General features: G+C 39.3%; 1 protein-coding gene across 6 annotated transcripts in view; it reads right to left on the bottom strand.

Moving 5' to 3' along the window:
- Nucleotides 1-21,070, bottom strand: part of VWC2 (von Willebrand factor C domain containing 2) — a 150,465-nt gene that overhangs the window by 106,724 nt on the left and 22,671 nt on the right. For 4 of the 6 annotated variants that reach the window (XR_004672468.3, XM_063606230.1, XM_034964079.3 and 1 more), the window contains exons 3-4: nucleotides 14,977-15,144; nucleotides 13,948-14,077 (exon numbers count right to left, since the gene is read on the bottom strand). Coding sequence is in view for 4 of the 6 variants with exons in the window: in XM_063606230.1 (XP_063462300.1) it covers nucleotides 13,948-14,077; nucleotides 14,977-15,144 (298 nt within the window). In the remaining 2 variants the exon portion in view is untranslated. The remainder of the gene's footprint in view (nucleotides 1-13,947; nucleotides 14,078-14,976; nucleotides 15,145-21,070) is intronic. The other 2 variants (XR_008955792.2, XM_008962894.4) reach the window with 1 other exon arrangement.

The raw sequence follows: 21,070 nt of genomic DNA, 5'->3' as shown, positions 1-21,070 counted from the left end.
TTTTGTACTATTTCTTCAAGGAATTCAGTCTAACTTGACAGTTCAGAACACTGAACAAAAAAGCATCCATCAGTTGTTTTTTTCTCCAGTTAACTCACAAATTTTCTTGTTTTTCCCCTTCTTATGCCAGTAAATCATCTGGTAAGTGAATGAGATAAGCACTTAAAACATTCATCCTTTATTCCTTGAAGACCCTTGAGAGAAGGTGCTACAATGTGCTCTTCCTCCCATTCTTCCTGCCTCTGGGACCAACCCATGGTCTTTGTCATTACCCAAATCAGAAGTGGAGCCCCATTCTTAAACTTTTGATCTCCCCCTACCTTGTACGGTCAACCACGAAGTGCAGTTGACTTGACCTTTGATGTATCTCCTTAGTGCACCACGTCTCCCTGTGTTCACTGCCCATGTCCAAACTATTGCCCTTCTCTGGATCACTGCAGTAGCCTCTTTTCAGACACCCTTAACCAGAATGACTTTCAAGAGGTCAAATGTATTTGCACCATTTCCATCCTATAATCCCTTCTTTGGCTTCTCATTGACTCAGAATTAAATCTACTAATAACTTCCCTAATTAAGTATCAAGGTCCTTCCTAATCTAGTCGGCATCCATTCTTACATCCCTGCCTCACATTTTCCAACTCTCCCTCCAACTCCAGGCTTAAGTAACAAATCTAGTGCATAAATATGGTCCACTCCCACCCTCTGGACATATGCTGTGCCCACAACCCACACACTCCTTCTCTTCTTCTCCCGTTCCATGACCCACTCCCACTCTGCAGCAGGCATTCTCCTTGCTCAATGCTGTGTCCTTCATAAATTCAATGGAAATTGCCTGTTTTCTTCCCATAATCTATGGTTTTGGAAGTTTTCCTATTAGCCATTTTTTCTTTTGTGGCATACAGCAAAGGATGAGTCATTATCTGTTGAATGAATTAATGAAGGACTTTGAAATTCATCCTGGTATTTAATTGACACAAAGCAGCCACTGATGTTGCTATGTTAAATATTTCCAAGTTACAGGTACCCAAAAGGATACAGAGAAATCAAGTTACTTGACCAAAGTTTTACTGTATAATACTCCATTGTATTACAGGGCAGTCTGATCATTGGTTTTCACATCAAGGGTCTTCAGTTATTAAGAACCATTTAAATTATGTTCAAAATTATTTTGCCAATAAGGTAGAGAAGTATAATACATTGTGGAAAAATTACCATCTAAAATATTGTAAGGTTTATGTGCTTAATATTGAAATAATGAGGCATCATTTTTCTATAGTTTAAATTAACAAAAGGTTAGCAAGGTTATAATAAAATCAGAGGCTTTATAAATTTACACAACCTTTTTTAAAACAACATGGTGATATGTATCAGAGTCATAAAATATCCTAAGATGTCAGCCTAATAATCTCACTCCTGAGAGTTTCTCCTAATGTAAGAATTCAAAGGCAAATAAAGGCCATATACATTGTGATGCTTACTGCAGTATTACTCACTTCTTCCCCCTCTCTCCCTCACTACTTTTATCATAATTCAAGTAAAACAGCAAACACAAGTTATTTACAAGGCTACCTCACCTCTAGACTGTGAGATCATTAAAGGCAGGCACCATTGCTTGACTCATCTTTATACATGCAGTGAAATAAACAATAAGTGCCTCAGTGTTTTATAAGAGTGCCATATATATGCTACAATATATATAAAAATGCATGCACATACATACAACACACTTTTCTCCAACAATCTGAAAAACAAAGGGTCCAACAAAACATGGTGTCTATACAATTCCTACACTCAGTATCAATGGCATAAGAATACAATGGGATTAGGACTGTGGCTTCTGAGAATAGCCACGAGTGAAATCAACCTCCATTAGGAAGCAACTAGAGAAAGTTCTCACAAGGACCTCTGGACACACATTTATACAGACTCAGTGAGAGTTAAAGAGAAGCAGAGATGGGGAAGTCACGCCAGGGCTGGTCCTCAACAACAAGTTCAAGAGGCACAGTGTAACTGGTAATGGCCATGCCTAGTGGACACCAGTCTTTGATCTGAGTCCCTGGCTTTGTCTGAAATCCATTCCCAAAGGCATGGGAAGTTTGTCTTGAGGATGCATACAAATAAAACCACCAGCACACACCTTCTGACCAGCAGTTTAGAAGTACAGTTAATTCTGAAAAGTACTTCAGCCCAATAAACTGGTAGCAATACTTTGGGGCAGTCTGTCTGTAACTTTATTTATTTATCTTAAAAATAAGATTCTGCCCCAGTGCTTGCAAGCAAAAGGGCCATTTTAAATTGTTCTCAAATTTACAAAGAAGAGGTGCTAATTCAAAGATCTCAGGAAGAGATAAAAAACAAATTAAATTCCTATATGTAAGAGATCAGATGCTACCTATTCATCCTCCTTATCTAGTTTGTCAGAAATGAAAAGATCGGAGTACTATCTGAACTCTTTTCTGCTGATACTGAACACTAAAGCCTGAAATAGCAACAGCAAACACAGAGTTAGTATTAGTTAAGGAAGTGATGAAGAACAGCGTGAAAATACTTATTACAGAGGCTGGGATACTGAGGTTCTTCTCTAATAAGAATAAATAATTAATACCCATTGGGCTTTATGCAGATTAATGGGATGTCATCTGAATCAACATTCCCACAAAATCAAAATGCAAGTAAAACAGAAGACACGTGTAAAATAAGTACATTAGCACTTCGGAGTAGAGTTCTTGACTTATGTTGGGAAATGCCAACAGGAGGAACTGAATAAAGCTTTTAAATATTTAAACATTTATTTATGTATTTATTTGTAGGGAAACAATTCACCAGCGAGTCATTTCCTCCAGGCTTCAGCACCAAGAAAAACAGAATTGTGTGTTTCTGCTAAATATTGTAGCTAATGCTTCCTATGGTTCTCTTTTTTTGCTTTGGCTGCTAGCAAGCCTACAGTCTAATTTTATGCCAACCTGTACTAACTAGCTGTATATGATGATAGAGAGTGTATTTTTATATAAAACCTTTCTGACTTAATTTGCCATTCAACAGCCATGTTTTCTCTGCCCTGATATTTTCCAATTTTAAAGTATTATTGCACGTTAATATATTTCCATAAACCCTAAAATCCGTAGAATACACCAAACATAAATTAATTAAGGCATTTGGAATCCATTTGAAGTCTCAAATTTATCTCATTTCATGTTTAAAGCCTTATAAGCACTGTGTTCTCTCAGTAAATTTGACTGGCAGGAAATATCCAAGAATAATATGAACAAATGAGTGCCCGAAAGCAGTGGCTCTCAAAGCAGCAGCAGAAGCACACAGCAACAGAAGACCAGCAGCAACAGAAGCACACAGTGTTTGTTAAAATGCAAATTCTCAGGCCCCAGCCAGGCCTCTGGATCAGGCACTCTAGGGATGGGTCCCCAAAGTGTGTTTCACCAGGCCTTCGAAGTGGTTCTGCTACACACGGGGCTTTGGGAATCACTGGTCCTAAAAAGCAGGTGAGTGTTGTGTTGCGGGCTCTGCAGTTTTAGCATTATGCAGTGCCTGCAGGAGAGCAGGAGGCAGGCACTGGCTTTCATTCTCCCTGAATTTTCAGTTTTCAGCCCCATCTTCTGGGAAGCTGAATCTATAAAGAGGAAGAGCCTAGAATGACATGGAGAAGAACACTGCTTGAAGGAGAAAGAGGGTATCTGCATGGCAAGAAAATAGTAACAGGAGAGCGGGACGTGTGGGGAGTTGGACTTCCACATTATGCACAAGGAACCGAGAGTACAAAAAATCTATAACCAGCTATAGACTTGTGTTTCTTTGCCTATTTTTCTTTACAACTTCTTATCTCTAACAGGTATTAAATAAGTAGGAGGCTATTAGCTTGAGGCAACCTTCTTATTTTGACTTTCTACCTAACAAAACAAAATATAATTTAGGAGTATCTTTTCATAACAATATCTGGGCTTCAGCCAATCACAAACAGCTGAGCTTCAAGCAATTACGGGCAGCCAACTGATCAGACTATGCCCAAATAAGGGAAATGCCTCATCACACCACACCCAAATATGGCAGATGTCAGGCTGTAGCAAACCAGGTGACTTCTCCACTTTGCTTCTGTGTTCAGGCTATAGAAGCTCACTGCTCACACTGCTGGGTGGAACTTTCTGAACCTCTTCTGCTTCTGAGTGTTGCCTGACTCATGAATCCTTTGTTCAAATAAACTCTTAAGTTTAATTTGTCTAAAGTTTCTATTTTAACACTGGCAAATAATATATACTTATAAGGGTCTCAGCTTCAGTAGGCTTAAGAAGGAAGATTTCATAAAGCTATTAAAGACATCAGACCAGGATTAGAAAAGTCAGTCTCTGAGGAAAGATAAAGGATGTGTATCAAGATTAGCCTTGGGAGTGAGTCAAAGGAAATTACAAAAATTTCACTTTGCCTATCTTTGTTAAGAGGGTCAGCATTTTTAGAAGGTTTATTCAGGAATATTTTACATACCATAAAACTCACCCAGTGTAAGTGTACAATTTAATGAATTTTAGTGAATTTAATTAATTGTGTATCCACCTAACAACTCAATTAATAAACATACCATCACCTCAATCAATTCCCTCATGATGATTTGCGACTAATCTCCACTCTGATTATAGCTCTTGGCTACCACTGATCAATTTTCTTCCTATATAAATTTGCCTTCACAAAATATTTCAAAGAAATAGAAGCATAAAATATGTAATCTTTTGCAACAGCTTCTGTATTTGAGGTTCACCCATGTTGTAGTATCATTAGTTCATTCCTTTTTACTGATAAACAGTATTCAGTACATGGATATACTACATTTGTTTATCCATTCACTGGTTAACGAACATTTGCATTATTTCCACTCTTTGGCCATTAATAATAATTCTAGGAATAATAATAATCTGCTAGGAACATTTGCATACATATCTTTGTGTGGAAATATGTTCTCATTTTGCTGGGATATAATCTCAGGAAGGAATAACTGGGATATACGGTAAGTTTTCTTTAACTTTTTAAGCAACTGCCAAACTGTTTTCCAAAGTAGGCGCACCACTTGACATTTCTGCCAACAATATTTTTCCATTTTCTCCACATCTTTGCCAACATTTGTACTTCTGTCCTTTTTATTACAAACATTCTAATGGGGTACAGTAGTATTGCATTAGACTGTTCTCATACTGCTAAATAACCTAAGACTGGGTTATTTATAAAGGAAAGAGGTTTAATTGACTCACAGTTCTGTGTGGCTGGGGAGGCCTCAGGAAACTTACAATCATGGCAGAAGAGGAAACAAACATGTCCTTCTTCACATGATGGCAGCAAGGAAAAGTGCAGAGTGAAGCGGGGAGAAAGCCTCTTATAAAACCATCAGCTCTCATGGGAACTCACTATCACAAGAACAGCATCAACCCCTAGGATTCAATCACCTCCACTATTTCCCTCCCACAACATGTGGAGATTATAGGAAATACAATTCAAGATGAGATTTGGGTGTGGACACAGCCAGGTTGAGGTTGAGCATCATCTTAATTGGTTATTTGTCATTTGTTTGTCTCTTTTGCTGAACTGTCTTTCAATCCTTTGCCCATTTTTAAATAGGTTGTCTGCTTTTCAAGTTGTGTGAGTTGTTTATATACCCTGGATAAAAGCCTTTTATCAGACACATGATTTACAAATGTTTTCTCAAAGTTTGTGGCTTGTATTTTCATTTTATTTGTTGTGTGTTTTGAGATGCAAAAATTTTTCATTTTGATGACAATTTATTAGTTTTTTCTTTTGTGGATTATGATTTTGATATTAATTTTAAGAAATATTTACACAACCTATAGTCATAAAGATGTTCTCCTGTCTTTTTAATCTAAAAGTTACATAGTTTAAACACTCATATTTAGGTCTAAGGTTCATTTTGAGTTAATGTGTATATGGTGTAAAGTAAGGGTCTAAGTTTTATTTTGCATGTGAATATATAATTGTCCCTGCACCATTTGTTGAAAAGACTATTCTTTCCCCATTGAGGTATCTTACAACATTGGTTGAAAATAAATATGTAAAGATTTGCATACTGGATTTCTTTCGGGACTGTCAATTCTTTTCCATTATCTATCTTTGCACCAATACCATGGTATCTTGATTATTGTGATTTTCTAATAGGTTACAAAGTGGGATAGTACAAATTTTCCAACTTTGTTCTTTTAAAAATTTCTTTTGGCTATCCTTTACATTCTGCATGAATTATAGGATCAGACTGTCAATTTCTACAAAAAACGTATGCTGGGATTTGTGTAGGAATTGTACTGAATTTATATTTTAATTTGGGAAGAACTAACATCTTGACAACATTGAGTCTTCTACTCATGAAATGTCTCTCCATTTATTTATATGTCCTTTGATTTCTTTCAGCAATATTTTGCAGCTTTTAGTATACAAATTTTGCATTGTGACATGTGTTTCTAAGTATCTATTCTTTTTGAAGCTATTCTAAATGAAATTATTTTCTTAATTTCATTTGTATTATCCATTGTATACTACAAAAATGTATATTTTTGTATATGTATCTGGTATTAATCTTTATTAGCCTCCATAGTTGTGTGTGTGAATGTGTATGCATGTGTATGTGTGTGTGTGCATGTGTATGTGTGTGTATGCAAGTGTATGTGTAATTATTGGTATTTTCACATACAGGAGCATAACATCTTCTAATAAAGGCAGTTATACTTCTTAATTTCCTTTTCCTTCCTCTTTTTCTCCTGCCTTCTCTTTCTCTCTGTATATAAGACCTCCACTACATTGATGGATGAAAGTGGTCAATATGGATATCCTTACCTTCTCCTAGATTTTAGGAGTATTGAGAGAGTATTCATAATAGCTTTAGCTGTGAATTATTCATAGTTACTCTTTATCAAATTGAGAAAGTTCCCTTTTATGCCTAGTTTGTTGAAAGCTTCAATCATAAATGAGTGTTGGATTTTTCAAATACCTTCTTTGCATCTGTTGAGATCATATGTGGTTTTTGTTATCATTTACATTATTAATGTATTATGTTAATTGATTTTTGAGACAGTAAACCAAACCTTGCACGACTGAAATCAACTGCATTTGGTTAAAGTGTATAATTCTTTATATGGTGCTGTATTCAGATTGCTGATATTAATTCATTGTTAAGGAGATTTCCATTTATGTTCATGAAATAAATTTGTCTCTACCTTTCTTTTTTGTGGGGTGTTTTTGTCTACCTTCAGCATTGTGGTCACAACAAATGCAGAAACTAAACAGGGAAGTGTTTCCTTTGCTTCTATTTCCTGGGTGAGTTTGTAAAAGATTGGTATTATTTCTTTCTTTGAATATTTGAAAGAATTCACCAGTAAAGGTATGTAGGCTTGAGCTTTTATTTGTGGGAAGCTCTTAATTATTAATTTGTATTTTATTTGTTTTAGGACAATTCAGAAATGAACTGAGTCAGTTTTGGTAATTTGTGTTTTCCTAGGAATCTGTCCATTTCTTACAACTATTCTAATTTGTTGGCAAAGAGTTGTTCATAGTATTGCCTTGTAATCATTTTCATTTTTGTAGGGTTAGTAATGATGCCCCTCTTTCATTCCTGACTTGTGTCTTCTCTAATTTTTTCTTGGTTAGTTTAGTGAAAGTTTTGTCAATTTTATCAACACTGTTAAGAACCAGCTTTCAAAAACTAACTTGGTTTTATTTACTTTTTCCTAAGCTTTACTAGTTTCTATCTAATTGATTTATGCTCCTATTTTTGAGTTCCTTCTGCATGCTTTTAGTAAAATTAGCTGATCAGTTATTAGTTCCTTAAGGTAGAGGGTTACATTGCTGATTTGAGGCCTTTCTACTTTTCAGAGATAGGTCTTTAAATCTATACATTTCCTTCTAAATACTGCTTTAGCATCCTCCAATAATCTATAGTGCATTCTGTTGTCATTATTAAATCAGTTCAAAGCATTTTCTAAAATCTCTGAGATTTCTTCATTGGCCCTTGGGTTATTTAAAATGTGCTGTTTAATTTCCAAATAATCTCCAATTTCCCAGATTTCCTTCTGTTGTTGATTCTAATTTAATCCTTTCAAATTCTGTTGTGTTCAAAAAAGAAACTTTATATGATTAAGTCCTTTAAATTTATTGAGACTTGTTTTATGTCTTAGCATAGGGTCAATTGTAGACAGTGTCCACCTGCACTTGGCAAAAATGAGTATTCTTCAGTGGATGGGTGGTATATTGTACATATATGTCAGATCAAGTTCACTAGTGCCATTCAAGTCTTCTATATTATTGTTCATTTTCTGTCTAGATTTTCTAGGAATTATTTAATGGTTTATCAGAATTTGCAACTACAATTACTTAAGCCTCTATTTCTCCTTTGAATTCTATCAATTTTTACTTCATGTATTTTGGGGCTCTGTTGTTAAGTACATGTATGTATATAATTTTACTTGCCTTCTATCAGTATCCTGACAGTTGTTCCTCTGTTCCTCCTTGACTGCCTTTTAAAATTAGATATACAATTCTTTCATGTGCCATGTTTAATTCCTTTATTAATTTTCTTAGTGATTGTTCTAGGAATAACAAAATGCATCTTAAGTGATCACAATCTATGTCAGGTTAATACTAATTTAATTCCAGCAGAACAGGAAGTTCTTTTTTTCTATTTTTTTATTTTTTCTCTTATATATGCACCAAGAACAGGACCTGTCATGGAAACGCAATGTTACAGAAATAATGAAGGCAGCCCACTACCTAAAACTCAGTAAGAAAACTCATCTTGCTGACCAGAGGAATTGGGAAAATGGTAATTGATGTACACAGAAAGTTGGGAATCTCTCCTTATACTTTTCTCTCTTTTGTATCTCTCTGCTTTATTTGGATGTGTTGGTATTATTTAAATAGATATTAGTTAATTATACATATTGCAAATATTTTCTCAAAAAATGTGGGCTATATTGTGCTTGTTTAATAGTGTTGTTTGGTGAACAAAGACTCTGAATTTTAAAAAGTTCAATTTGTAAATTATTTCCTTATGTTTAGTGCTTTTAATGTTCTTTTAACCTTTGCATACTCAAAGTGATAAAGCTGTTCTATGTTTTCCTCTAAAAGCATTATTGTTTTAGCCTTCATATTTAAATCAGCAATCTGTTTGGAAATGATTTTTTGTCGAATGTGAGGTAGCAATCATGATCTCTTTTATCTCCATACTGCTATTCAGTTGGTCTAGCACAATTCACTGGAAAGATTACTCCTTTCCCACTGTCCTGTGATGTCAGGTTAGTCACACAGCTGGTGGTCTTACATGCACAGGCCTTTTCTGACTTTGTCCTGTTCCATTTGTCAGTCTTTCTTTGGGACCAAACCACAATGGGCTAATTACTATCTCTTGGAGTGAGTCTTAATATTTGTACATTTTCCAGCTTTGTTGTTCCTCTTGGATATTTCTCAAGCCAGTCTTTAGCTTTTGTATACCATTTGGATTTTAGAATCAGTTTGATAATTGCTACAGAAAACCGTCGGATTTTTGGCTAGAATTTTGTACTGAATCAATAGATTACTTTGAAGCAGACTCACATCTTTATGTTATTGAGTCTTTCAATCATGAACATGATATAACCCTCCTTTTACTTAGGTCTTCTTTAATTTCTCTCAATAAAGATTCATGTTTTTTAAGTATGGAGACTTTTCACAATTTTGTTAGATTTACTTCCAAGTATTTGATTTGTATGATGTTATTTGAAACTCTAGTTTTTAATTCACTTCTATTTGTTTCTGGTATACAGAAATACAGCTGATTTTCAAACACTGATCTTGCTAAACATCCTTGTTAAAATCAACTGTTCATTTTGATATTTGTAAATTCCTTTATTTTTTATGGGCACAATCACGTAATCTGTAAATAATCACAGAGCATTTTCATAAAATGTGTATTATTTCCTTGGTAAGAATTTTGGAAGGATTCAATGGTGAGACCACATAGGAGCAGGCTTTTCTTTGTGAGAGGATCTTGATATGACCACACACACACGCACACACACACACACAAACACACACACACACACCATTCCGTTTTGTCTAACCCACTGCATGACATTTACTACCATCTTATCCTACTCTATGAAATACATAGGAAAACAAACAAAACTCTGCCTAATTCTCAGTCAGTGCTTCTTACATATTTTCCCATGAACGTATGTTTAATAATTTGACGTCTCAGTGTTTATCTTTAAAGTGTCATAAATGTTTTTCACTTTCCTCCAAAAAATGTTTTCCTGTAAAAATAAAGCTGCAAATAATAATCATCAGGTGGCAGTAATACTTCAGGGAGATATACAACCTTTATATCCAGTGGCTTTGTGCTTTTGGCATATGTCGTATCCTCCCTTGGATACCATATTCCACCTTTGAGAAGCACAGCTAATTCTGACAAAGTCCTCATATTTCAACACCAATGTCCTACTTTTATCATTTTTCTTCTTTGGAGCCATAAAGTAAGACGACATGTATACTTGCAGAATGGAGGTCTTCTGATCGCTAATGGGAGCCTAGTGCCTACTTAATGCAGACAAGCATGTCTAAAACTAAGGGGTTTGATCGGAATGGGTGCTGTGCACCTATCACCAGAGAAAAGCTGAATTCTTGAAAGTCAAATAACACTCACTGTTTGTATCATTGTGGGGGGGGGGAATTTAAAAACAAACAATGCCATGCAACATCCATTTTATCAAAAGAAAAACACTGGGAGATTGATCTGCACAAGTCAACAAAGTGAATATATTAAAGTACATTTGATTTGTGATCATTTATTTATATTCAAGGCATTCTTGGTTTCCAACTTCTGCTCCTTTGATGCAAGTGACTTTGGCAGCTAGCAACTGAACTGTAATTTTCCTTCTGTCGGAGAAAGAGCTATTTAATGCTACAGGTCAAGACATGCCAGAGTGAGGAGTAAAGGCCGGTCTACGGAGATCAAGAGTTAAAACCTTCATATTTCATCCAAGATAAGTGTATCCAAGCTTTTAATTTCATATAAAGCATTCATTTCTGATGTCCTCTAATCTGTGATATATCAAACATATAATTTTTTTACAAGAACATTGTTTATGTGGGGAGGCAGGGTTGGACTACTGTAAATTATTCATTAATCTCAGTCAATTATTATAGAGCATTTGTTTTTCATAGAAACTGTTTTCATTTTTCAAGCAGCTCTCTTTTACTAAGAATTTCAAACCCCATTTTCCCTGTCAAGGTCAGAATACCCTATAACTAGAGACAGCTGAAAGCCAAGCTCTATCTGGTGAATAAAAGAAATGTAATTGTATGTGCATGATTAGACACATTTAAATTTATTTCCAGTTCTACTCCCCAAAATAAGTTGTTGATGTTTTGATATAACTGGATCAAGCCTTATAATAGAAGTCTTTCTGTAATACAAATCTAGCTTTAAAAAACATATTCATCTCCCTTCTAAAAATCTCTAATGGGCTACCACAAAATCTTGCCTTATTCCATCCCATACTGCCTCTCAAAATATAGAGTTAAAGGGTCAACATTTAGAAGTTTACCATCAGGACAACAACCATCTCCCAAAACCATCAATGCAATATATTAAAACAAACTGTGAATCTCTGGGTATATAATATTTATAAAGTGTTTAGTTTTTGTACATTTTTTTACTCAAAAATATAACTATATCTTAAATGAAAAAATTGAACACAGAAATAAATTACTTCTTTGTAAATTTAACATCTCTGCACACTTTTAAGTATTAATTCAAGTAACTGCTCAATGTAGTTCTCTGGCTGTATGCTCTAAGAAGGATAAATCCTAAGGGCAAAAGAAAAACTCTAAAAAAATCTTGAACACTATTCAGTAGGTTTCAGGTTGGTGGTAGTCTCAATAGAATTTGTGCCATGTGTCTTATGGGAAAGAAAAAATAAGTAAATATATTGATGGTGTTGGGTTATGTATATAGAGAGATGGGGCAGGAGAGAACCAAAGACAGAGACAAAGCAAATACGGCAATGTGTTAGCAACAGGTATAGCTAAAGGTATACAATTGTTCACTGGACAGTTATTTCAACTTTTCTGTAGGTTTGAAATTTCTCTAAAAGCAAGAAAAAAAAAATCCAGGGGTTGAAATCCTGTCTTCTCACCTATTGTTAACACTCAAGCTAGGATTCCCGGCTATCTAATGCCAAGACTTAGTCTATAATCAAAATTTACAGGAAAAACATGGAATATCTTGGGTAGTTAAGACGCCAAATATTTAAGCAACCCATATATAAGCCATTCACTAAACACCTTGACGCAGTGAGAGTTGTTGTCGTCCAGTACCCCCGACATGCAGGGCACATGGCCCGAGCGCCAGCCCTCAGCTCTCCCAGCAGACCAGAGGCGCTCACTCGGGCTCCTCAGCGGGTGTGCTGAAAGCCACACCAAGACTCTGCCAGATTCTCCATCTGCCTCTCCTTCCCCAATCCCAGAGTCTTCTTCCCCCTTTATTAGTGTTAATTAGTGGTAATTAACACTAGTAGAGTAAACTGTATTGATTTCCCTCCATCTCACAGCTGGTGTCTCAACATCATTTTTAAAAAAAAAAAAAAACAAACACACTCCATGCTCAAAGTCCCCCTTGTTCTTGTCTAATGGAATCCTACCTCAGGATTTCTTCATAATTAACATGCACAAGAGACCAGCCAACCCTATATAAAGTACACTCTGTGACATCTTTGTTTTAACACTGTCCACTTGCCTTTGGAGGACTGGATGTACTATGCTACAATGATTATGACATTCCTAACACAGTCATCTTGTTCTTTCAGGTCTATCCTTCAACAGCAACATCATTCCCTCTTCCAATTATTTACCTCAAGAGTTTTACAATGTGTTGTAGTAAAATCTGGATATGTACAGGTACGTGGTCGAAGGTACCCATGGAACCTCATGGCCCGCACAATTTCGACTGTCATGACAGACTCTGGGAATTGTCTGAGCACCATGACCACCCCTGTGTCACCATCCACCAACACATGCCTGCCACTTACCAAACCCACGCCACACAGCTATCAAGCCTCGGTCCAGCAACCCACATGAACGGCCGACAGCATCACAAGTTAGCTCTGAATGCTCTCAACCAGGGGTCCCCACAGCATGCCCTGGGCAACATCCAGAAAGCCCAGTCGCTCCTGTCAGCGAGGCCACTCAGATCCTTGTAGACTCCGGCTGTGTCCCCTCTGTCCGCTGTTTCCCAAGCTCTGCTCAGCCTCTTGTCAAACTGCCCTCCGGGCCATAATTCTCAGGCCCAGCCAGCCTGGGAATGCACTCTTGTCAAAAACCGTCTTATAGTGTAATGCCCTCAGTACCTCAGGTACAGAGTAATCATCGTTTGTCAGGATGAGGAAACACTCTCCCATGACAAATTAGGATCAAGGACATCCTGCCACTTCATTTTCATAAAGTAAGCAAGGCTTCTGATCTACCAGGGGCTCTCACTGGGAATAGGAAGGGACTCTCTTCCTGCCTAATTTGCTTATGAAAAATATTCAATTATGTTCCAAGTTTAATTCACTTAGTAATGAAAAGTAAATGAGCCCAACCAGTGTGTTTAATGTGTCTTGGAAAGATAGAAACAGCTTTGCAAGAACAAACAAAGTTAAATTAAAATAAGTGACTCTCCTCAAAGGTGGAAATTGAATTTCTCCCCAAAGAACTTCTTAACATCCATAAAACATGGTGCTGATGCCAGTAAGAGAGAGAAGGCCTTGCTACAGAACCACTGTGGCCGAAAGATTACATACATGTGTACGCATGTGTATTGATACATAGGATGAAACTCACGTATCTGTATGTGTCCCGTCTACCATGAAGCAGCACATGGGTTGTGCATCAGGGTGGGAGGTGCACCCCATCACCAACGGGGATCTCACATACCATTTTTGCAGATGGGACAGCACTGATCAGGCTCGTACACAGGGTCCACACACTCCGTCTGGGGACACGCTGACACTGTGCATAGCACCTCACCGTTGGCTTCACAGCGACATCTCTCGCATGGAGACACCTGAAACACAAGCCCACAATCAGCGCTTTATGCCTGCTGTCATGTTTATCCTACAGGGTCATATATATTTTTTTGAAATGGAGTCTCGCTCTGTCGCCCACGCTGGAGTGCAGCGGTGCGATCTCGGCTCACCGCAACCTCTGTTTCCCGAGTTCAAGCGATTCTGCTGCCTCAGCCTCCTGAGTAGCTGGGATTACAGGCATCCACCACTATGCCTGGCTAATTTATGTGTTTTTTATACAGATGGGGTTTAACCATGTTGGCCAGGCTGGTCTTGAACTCCTGACCTCAAGTGATCTGCCCGCCTCGGCCTCCCAAAGTGCTGGGATTACAGGAGTGAGCCTGGCCCTACAGGGTCATACTTTTCTTTCCCTAAACTTTCTGCGAAGACACCTAAGTGTTTTAGGAATGTTTAAAAAATGATCCAGCCCAGTGGTTTTCAGAGTGTGGACACAGGCATGCTGGGTGTTTGGTGAGTTGTCTTAGGTGCAAACGCACAGGACGGGCCACAGGGCTATGATGTTCCCTCTCCTGTCCAGCCAGAGCCACTATTTAATTTGTGGTCTGCATATTGGGTTTTTTTATTAAACATTTTTTTGAAGAAATGTTTTTCATCTCTTTAAAAATTAAACAAATAAAAACTTGCTGCTGAGTTCTTGCCCATCCCCTCACCATGTAGGTGAATCCCTTGTCTATAACCCTGTAAAGTCACCACCCAGCCTCACATGGAACACTCCCAGTGTTTCCAGTTACGAAGACACTGGAATAGGAAAGGGGAAAGGGGTGAAGGAGGAGAAACAGGGTGGCATCCAAGCGGGGCCAAGGGCCGGGAGCTCTACGAATATTCTCTCACTGAACTTTTACAGCAGTGCTAAAATACACGTACTCAAATTACTGACCCTTTGCACTAACAGGAAACTGAAACTCAGAGGTGTTAGGCAACATGCCATGGGCAGGTCTGTCCTGTGAGCACAAGGTCCTCTTCCACTGAGGGCTCCTGACTGCGAGTCCATGGGGATTCCAATTTCTTCCAGGTCATTCTGCCCACTATCCAGCATCACGATGCTCTGTTAGAAAACAAGCTTCCATTTGCCTCTCTGTACTTTCCAGCCATGGGCTCATACTCTGCCTTCTTGAGCTATCCAAATCAAGCATACCAGCCATTCCCAAGAAAGCTGTACGTGGCTAATGGGACCCTCCATGGTCACTCACACAGGGCATGATGATTTATCTCCTGGTTACCACCAATGGAGTGATTTTTGATCTGGCTGACCCAGGACAAAGCAGGAAGAGCATATGCAGACCCAGCCATCAGAAGCAAAACTGGGAAGTGGGGATACTCACTAGAAAGACCATGGAAATGGGGGACATGGAAATGGGTCATATCAAGCTGAGTTCCTGCTTTGCCAGGGGCAGGGAGACCCCAGTTGAGTTGTGTGCCCCACGTCCATGATACAAATACCGCTTGTAAGGTAAAGAACATGAGTAACTCTCACAGATGCTCCCTTTGTCTATACAATGCAAACACTAAAAACTGAAATCTCCACTGAGTGGACTGGCTATTACGAGAAGCAAAAGCTCAATTGGAGTTTAACCATGTCTCTTTCTGAGGCACTAAACCACAGTCAACCTGCCTGGGAGTGAGAGCTAAGGAGTGTGTGTATGTGTACTTGGCCAAAAAAAGTGTAAAAAAGAAAGGAAACTTTGAAAAACTTTAGTGTAGCTGAGACAAAACACTGACCTGGTTGGCAATGTAGCCTTAGAAGTTAAAATCAATCTTGAAGTAATATAAAGGCCTGTTTTTGAGATGAGTTTCTTTTGTTGTTGTTGGCACAATTAGGTTTTTTTTTTTTTTGCTACCATAACCAGTGGTGCTCTTTATTGTTGCTGTCATCATTGTGGGTCTCATTTCCTTGTCTCCTACCAATTCTCTCATTCAGTCTGTAGCATTTTTGTCTCAAGGGGGATATATACATAGCAAGCAGAATGAGAACAGAATTCTGAGTTTTAAAAGCCAAGACCTTGAGTTGCAAGAGACATGGTTATTGCATGTCAGAAGCCTTCAGCTGGAAGGACTCAGAGCATAAGCCCTCAAGCCCAGGTGGTGTGGATTACATGATGGAGAGCCAGAACACCCTGCCCCAGGGGAGGGGAGCACCATCCCCCTATAGAGATCAGGATAGTCAGCAAGGAGCAAGAGGGTCAGATAGTGAGGTCTGTCCTCACGAAGCAGCACAACGTGGCATCTACTCCTCACCTAGGCATACACCAGGGAGGGAATAAAAAGCACCATTTCCATTTGGGAATTTAAAAGAAGGCCAGAGCACACCCTATGTCATATCGCCAGGGAGGGCCCTGGAATACAGCAGGACCAGAGATAAAGGTCCAACTGCAACGTCAAAAAGGCTCCAGGTCCTTAGGCAGCAGGCCCTGAATCAGCCTCGTCCAGCAGCTTTCTGCATGAAGGTGCACACCTTGGCAAATGGAGCAGAGATCACTGGCCTGGAAACAAAACACTTCTTACTGCCACTGGAGCTGAAATTTCATTGAATCCATGCCACAGAATACTGCTTAAAGGCATGCACACAGGCCGGCATGCTATTTTCTCAAAGGTTTTGTAGCTTTGTAAAAAATTTGATTGTCAGTTATATTGTCATTAAATATTTAGAAATCCTGATTCAGCTGCACTCACGTGCCCCATAACTGGGTCCAAAAGGGACTGCATATACGACGTGGTCCCATGGATTACAATGTCTTATTTTTACATATCTTTTCTACGTTTAGATACAAAAAATACCATGTGTTATAACTGCTTACAGTTTTCAGGACAGTAACGTGCTGTGCAGGTTTGCAGCTTGGGAGCAATAGGCTATACCATATAACCTAGGTGTGTAATAGGATATACCATATAACCTAGGTGTGTAATAAATAGGCTACACCATCTAGGTTTGTGTAAGTTCACTTTTTCATGTTCACACAATGATAAAATCGCCTAAGGATGCATTTCTCAGAATGCTTCCCTGTCATTTAGTGATGCATGATTGTATTTGGAGATTTGTTCACTTCTAAAAAATCAGAGTTGATGCTTAGAATTAGGATCGCCAATCAGGCCTCACCTCCTACCACCTACATTTGCCTCCACCAGCACCCATGCTGGGCTCCTATGTACTCCCATCCCAGGTTTGGGCCTGCCTCAATTCCCAGAGGAAGTGAGGCTGTTGACAGCAAGTGGCAAAGCTGTGTGAGTCCCTCAGATGCCAGCCAGGTGCCCTGCTAGTTCTGCCTGGGCAGAAGCCCTCAAGCTGGTCACCGGCCCTGAAGTCAGAGTTTCTCATCTGATAAGGAGGTTCCGGGACGTCTACCCAGGATCCAGGTCACATAAAAGAACCCTGCCTTCACTTGGTTTATGTTCCCATCTCCTGCAGGCGGGCTGTCCTAGGCCTGAGGCAGTTCCAATCCTAACCCATGAACCCATCTTCCAGTAAAACCTTCTTGCCTCACCATATCAGACCACCTGCTGGGCCACTGGGCCACTTGCCAGTGTTGGGCCCTGATCACTGATCAGACTTCACCCAACTAAGCAGGTGTGCCCAGACTCAACAGATGAAAATAATGCCCTGCCCTTTTCAGCCATGCCAACCCCCTGAGCCCACTCTGCCATGCTCCTCGTTTGGTGAAGCAGTGGCCTATGCCCCCTCAATGCTGTCCTGTCTCGCTGGCTCACATTTGATAAGCTCCTACCTGTCATGGATCCAGCTCAAACGTGGCCTCCTCTGCGGAGCCATCTTTGATACCAACATGGATGAAAATGGGCACTTTCCCTCCATTAAGACATCACTTGAGCTCAAACCTAGGCCTTGCACAGCCCTCATGTAGGGAAGGGAATGTTGTTAAAGTAGCAAAATAAAACAAACACAAACCCCAATGCCCACGTGAACTCAGCAGCCAGCTGAGGAAGATGCAGCCTCACTACATCAGGGAGGAAAAGCCACCACTGAAATCCACACGAGTCCTCCAGGGACATCTGACAGAGACCCAGCTGGATTCAGGCCAGCTCTTCCCTACACTGGCTCCAGTCCCTACACTGCCTAAGGACCCTCATTCCAACACAGGGCTCTGTTTGGTGCCCCAGGATGGCCACTGTACACTCATAAAAGCAGCTTCCTGCTCAGAGTCCTCCAGGACAATGTGCTAGTGCCTTCCACCTCCTGAGATACAGAGAGGCTGCCAAGGAGCAGATGGAAGCTGCAGCCGTGGCTCCAGCCATGGGTTCTAGCTTTGACATGAGGCTTTAATCCCCAGTCATCAGGACCAATCTGGCATTCTGGGTCACAGTGACCCTCTTTTAGGCTCATTTCACCAACCCATAGCTGGATCCCCACTGGCGTGGTCAGCAGGCCCAGGCAGCTGACCCAAATGTCTAGGAGTGAGGTGAAAGATTTGCCTGTCCCTTGACCTGGTCAGATACCAAGCTGCTGCTCTGACTGTAAGCACCCACCAAGCTGATGGTTTCCCACCTGCCAACTCAAGCACCACGGGCCTTTTGCCAGGCTGTGCTCTTTGTCCCACATGGAAACTAAAGGTAAGATGCCCAGCACATCATTTACTCTGCAACCAGCAGCAGGAACTTCCATGCACATTTTTTCCAATCAGATGACACAAACTTTTCTCCTCTTCTAAAGTTATCATTTTCCCAGAAGAAACTTAACTAGGGACAACCTAAGTTTAAAGCACTAGTACTTCTTATTAGCAAATCACCACCTACATTTTATATAGAATACCTTATGGCAGAAATGTCATTCTTCACAATCTTCCAAGTTTTGCATGGATAGAATTTAGATGCGTAGCCTGGAGAAACAGTTGGGCATTTGAGAAAAGAATTCATTCTCAAGGCCCCTACTGTGTGTCAGGAGTAGGGAAAAATTTGTTGGATCCAAAGAACATGGTTTCTTGGGATTGGGAGTGAGAATGAAGACATTCTCTATGTGTTCATTTATTCATTCCAGTCCTGAGGCCAGAGAGATGAATACTACTTATACCATTTTTCAGGAAGGTGAGAATACAGATAACAGCAGGGGTTGGTAAGGAAAATTAGCAAAGGTGTGCACATCTGACCTGACCCCCACAAACAGGGTCTCCAAGCTGATGCACTAATCATTCTCACTCATCCACATTGCTTTCACAGTTACCACAGTGCCTCTGTCTTAAAGACAGCAGTTAAACAGGATCTGAGAGATACACCCTCAAACCTGAAGCGAAACAATGAAGAAGAGTTATGTTTGTGAATATTTTTTCAACTATGACTAGCAGAGGCTAGAGAGTAATTCCAGGCTGAATGCACTGCCCACACATGAGCAGACAAATGGGAGGCATGAAAACCCCAGAACAATTTTCCAAGTAATTGTAATGGTTTCATAGATGGAGTTAATTTAAACATAGAGAAGAAAGAAAGTATGAGCTAAGAAACTTCAGCATAGAACTTTCTCAACTACAACTATTCAGAGTTATGACTAGCAGAGGCTAGTCATAACTACATGCATAGCAGAGGCTTTGTAAAGATATTAACTTGATGGCAAAGTAAAATTATTCATAATTAGTTAGACCTTTATAATGCTCAATACTTATAGACATGTTTATATCATATGTACATAGGCAGCAAGGACTGTAAAATAAATATTGAATCTATTTCTGAATAATTAAGTAGGAGTGGGTAATAGAGTTTACACACAAAACACTTCTTAAATGAAAAATGAGGCCTATAAAACGATACTGCTTAAATCAAGTGGCATACATAAACTAAAGCTCTATATGATGGTAAGTGGTAGAGAGTTGGGATTAACACTCCTATATGAGTAGCATTTAAGGAGCTTTATATTGCACTGCATGTATTTTATGTTAGTAAACTTAAGTCCAATTAGGCATCCATCTGTAAGAAGCTTTGCCTTGTTTAATTTCATAACTGTGATTATAATCTTCATAACCATGAGAAGGACCAGGCTCTGAAATGTTACAGAAAGCAGCTTGATTTTAATGTCTCGAATGTCTTTCCACTATAGAAGGTAGGAAGTATTTTTCAGACACTACCTCCTACTCTATCCTGTCTGCAACAGCAGCAACCCTCGCCATCTACTGGGATGCCTACCTACCTGGGAATGCAAACATATTTTTCTCAAATCCAGCTCAAACACATCTTTCTGTGAGAAACAAGAGATGTCTATGTTCACAATCCTGTTACCTGAATAAGGACCACCATGACATGTCTAATCTGGAGCTTGTGATTGTGAGCTGCTGGAATAGGTGCCAGGAAATCCCACTGCTGCAAAGTGCACTGGCTTTCGGCGGCTAGAGAGTAATTCCAGGCTGAATGCACATGCCCACTCATGAGCAGACAAATGGGAGGCATGAAAACCCCAGAACAATTTTCCAAGTAATTGTAATGGTTTCATAGATGGAGTTAATTTAAACATAGAGAAGAAAGAAAGTATGAGCTAAGAAACTTCAGCATAGAACTTTCTCAACTACAACTATTCAGCATAAAGTATATTCTTCTTCCCATTTTGCTATTTCTTCCATTAGTACAGATATTGCATTGATATTTTCTAACTCTCAGATTATTGGATTCTGCAATGATACAAAATAAGACTAACATGAAACCAATGAACACTGAAATATTGTCTGCCCCCTTCTCAGATAGGGGCCCCTACCCCCTATCTGCCTCTACCAATCCCTCCCTTCCTTGAAATTCTTTAAGTCTCTGGACCCCCTGGAGCCTGCCAAGCCTTTTGGACACAGATGATCTATCACTGAGGTTCTTAACCCCTATGTGTGCAGAAAGTGTGGTGACCTAGACTCAGTGCAACTCAAGGGCCAGAGCCATCTCTCAGTCACATCTATGATGGCTACAGTAACTGGGCCAGTGCAAAATGTTGAACAAGCTCAAGAAATACTGACTGAGTCAAGAAAGAAATGGTTGGAAAGACACAAGATCTAAAA

This window comes from Pan paniscus, chromosome 6, assembly GCF_029289425.2.
Source record: "Pan paniscus chromosome 6, NHGRI_mPanPan1-v2.0_pri, whole genome shotgun sequence".
Taxonomy (NCBI): domain Eukaryota; kingdom Metazoa; phylum Chordata; class Mammalia; order Primates; family Hominidae; genus Pan; species Pan paniscus.
The sequence above is the reverse complement of the archived record's forward strand: the minus strand, read 5'-3'. Positions and strand labels throughout refer to the sequence as shown.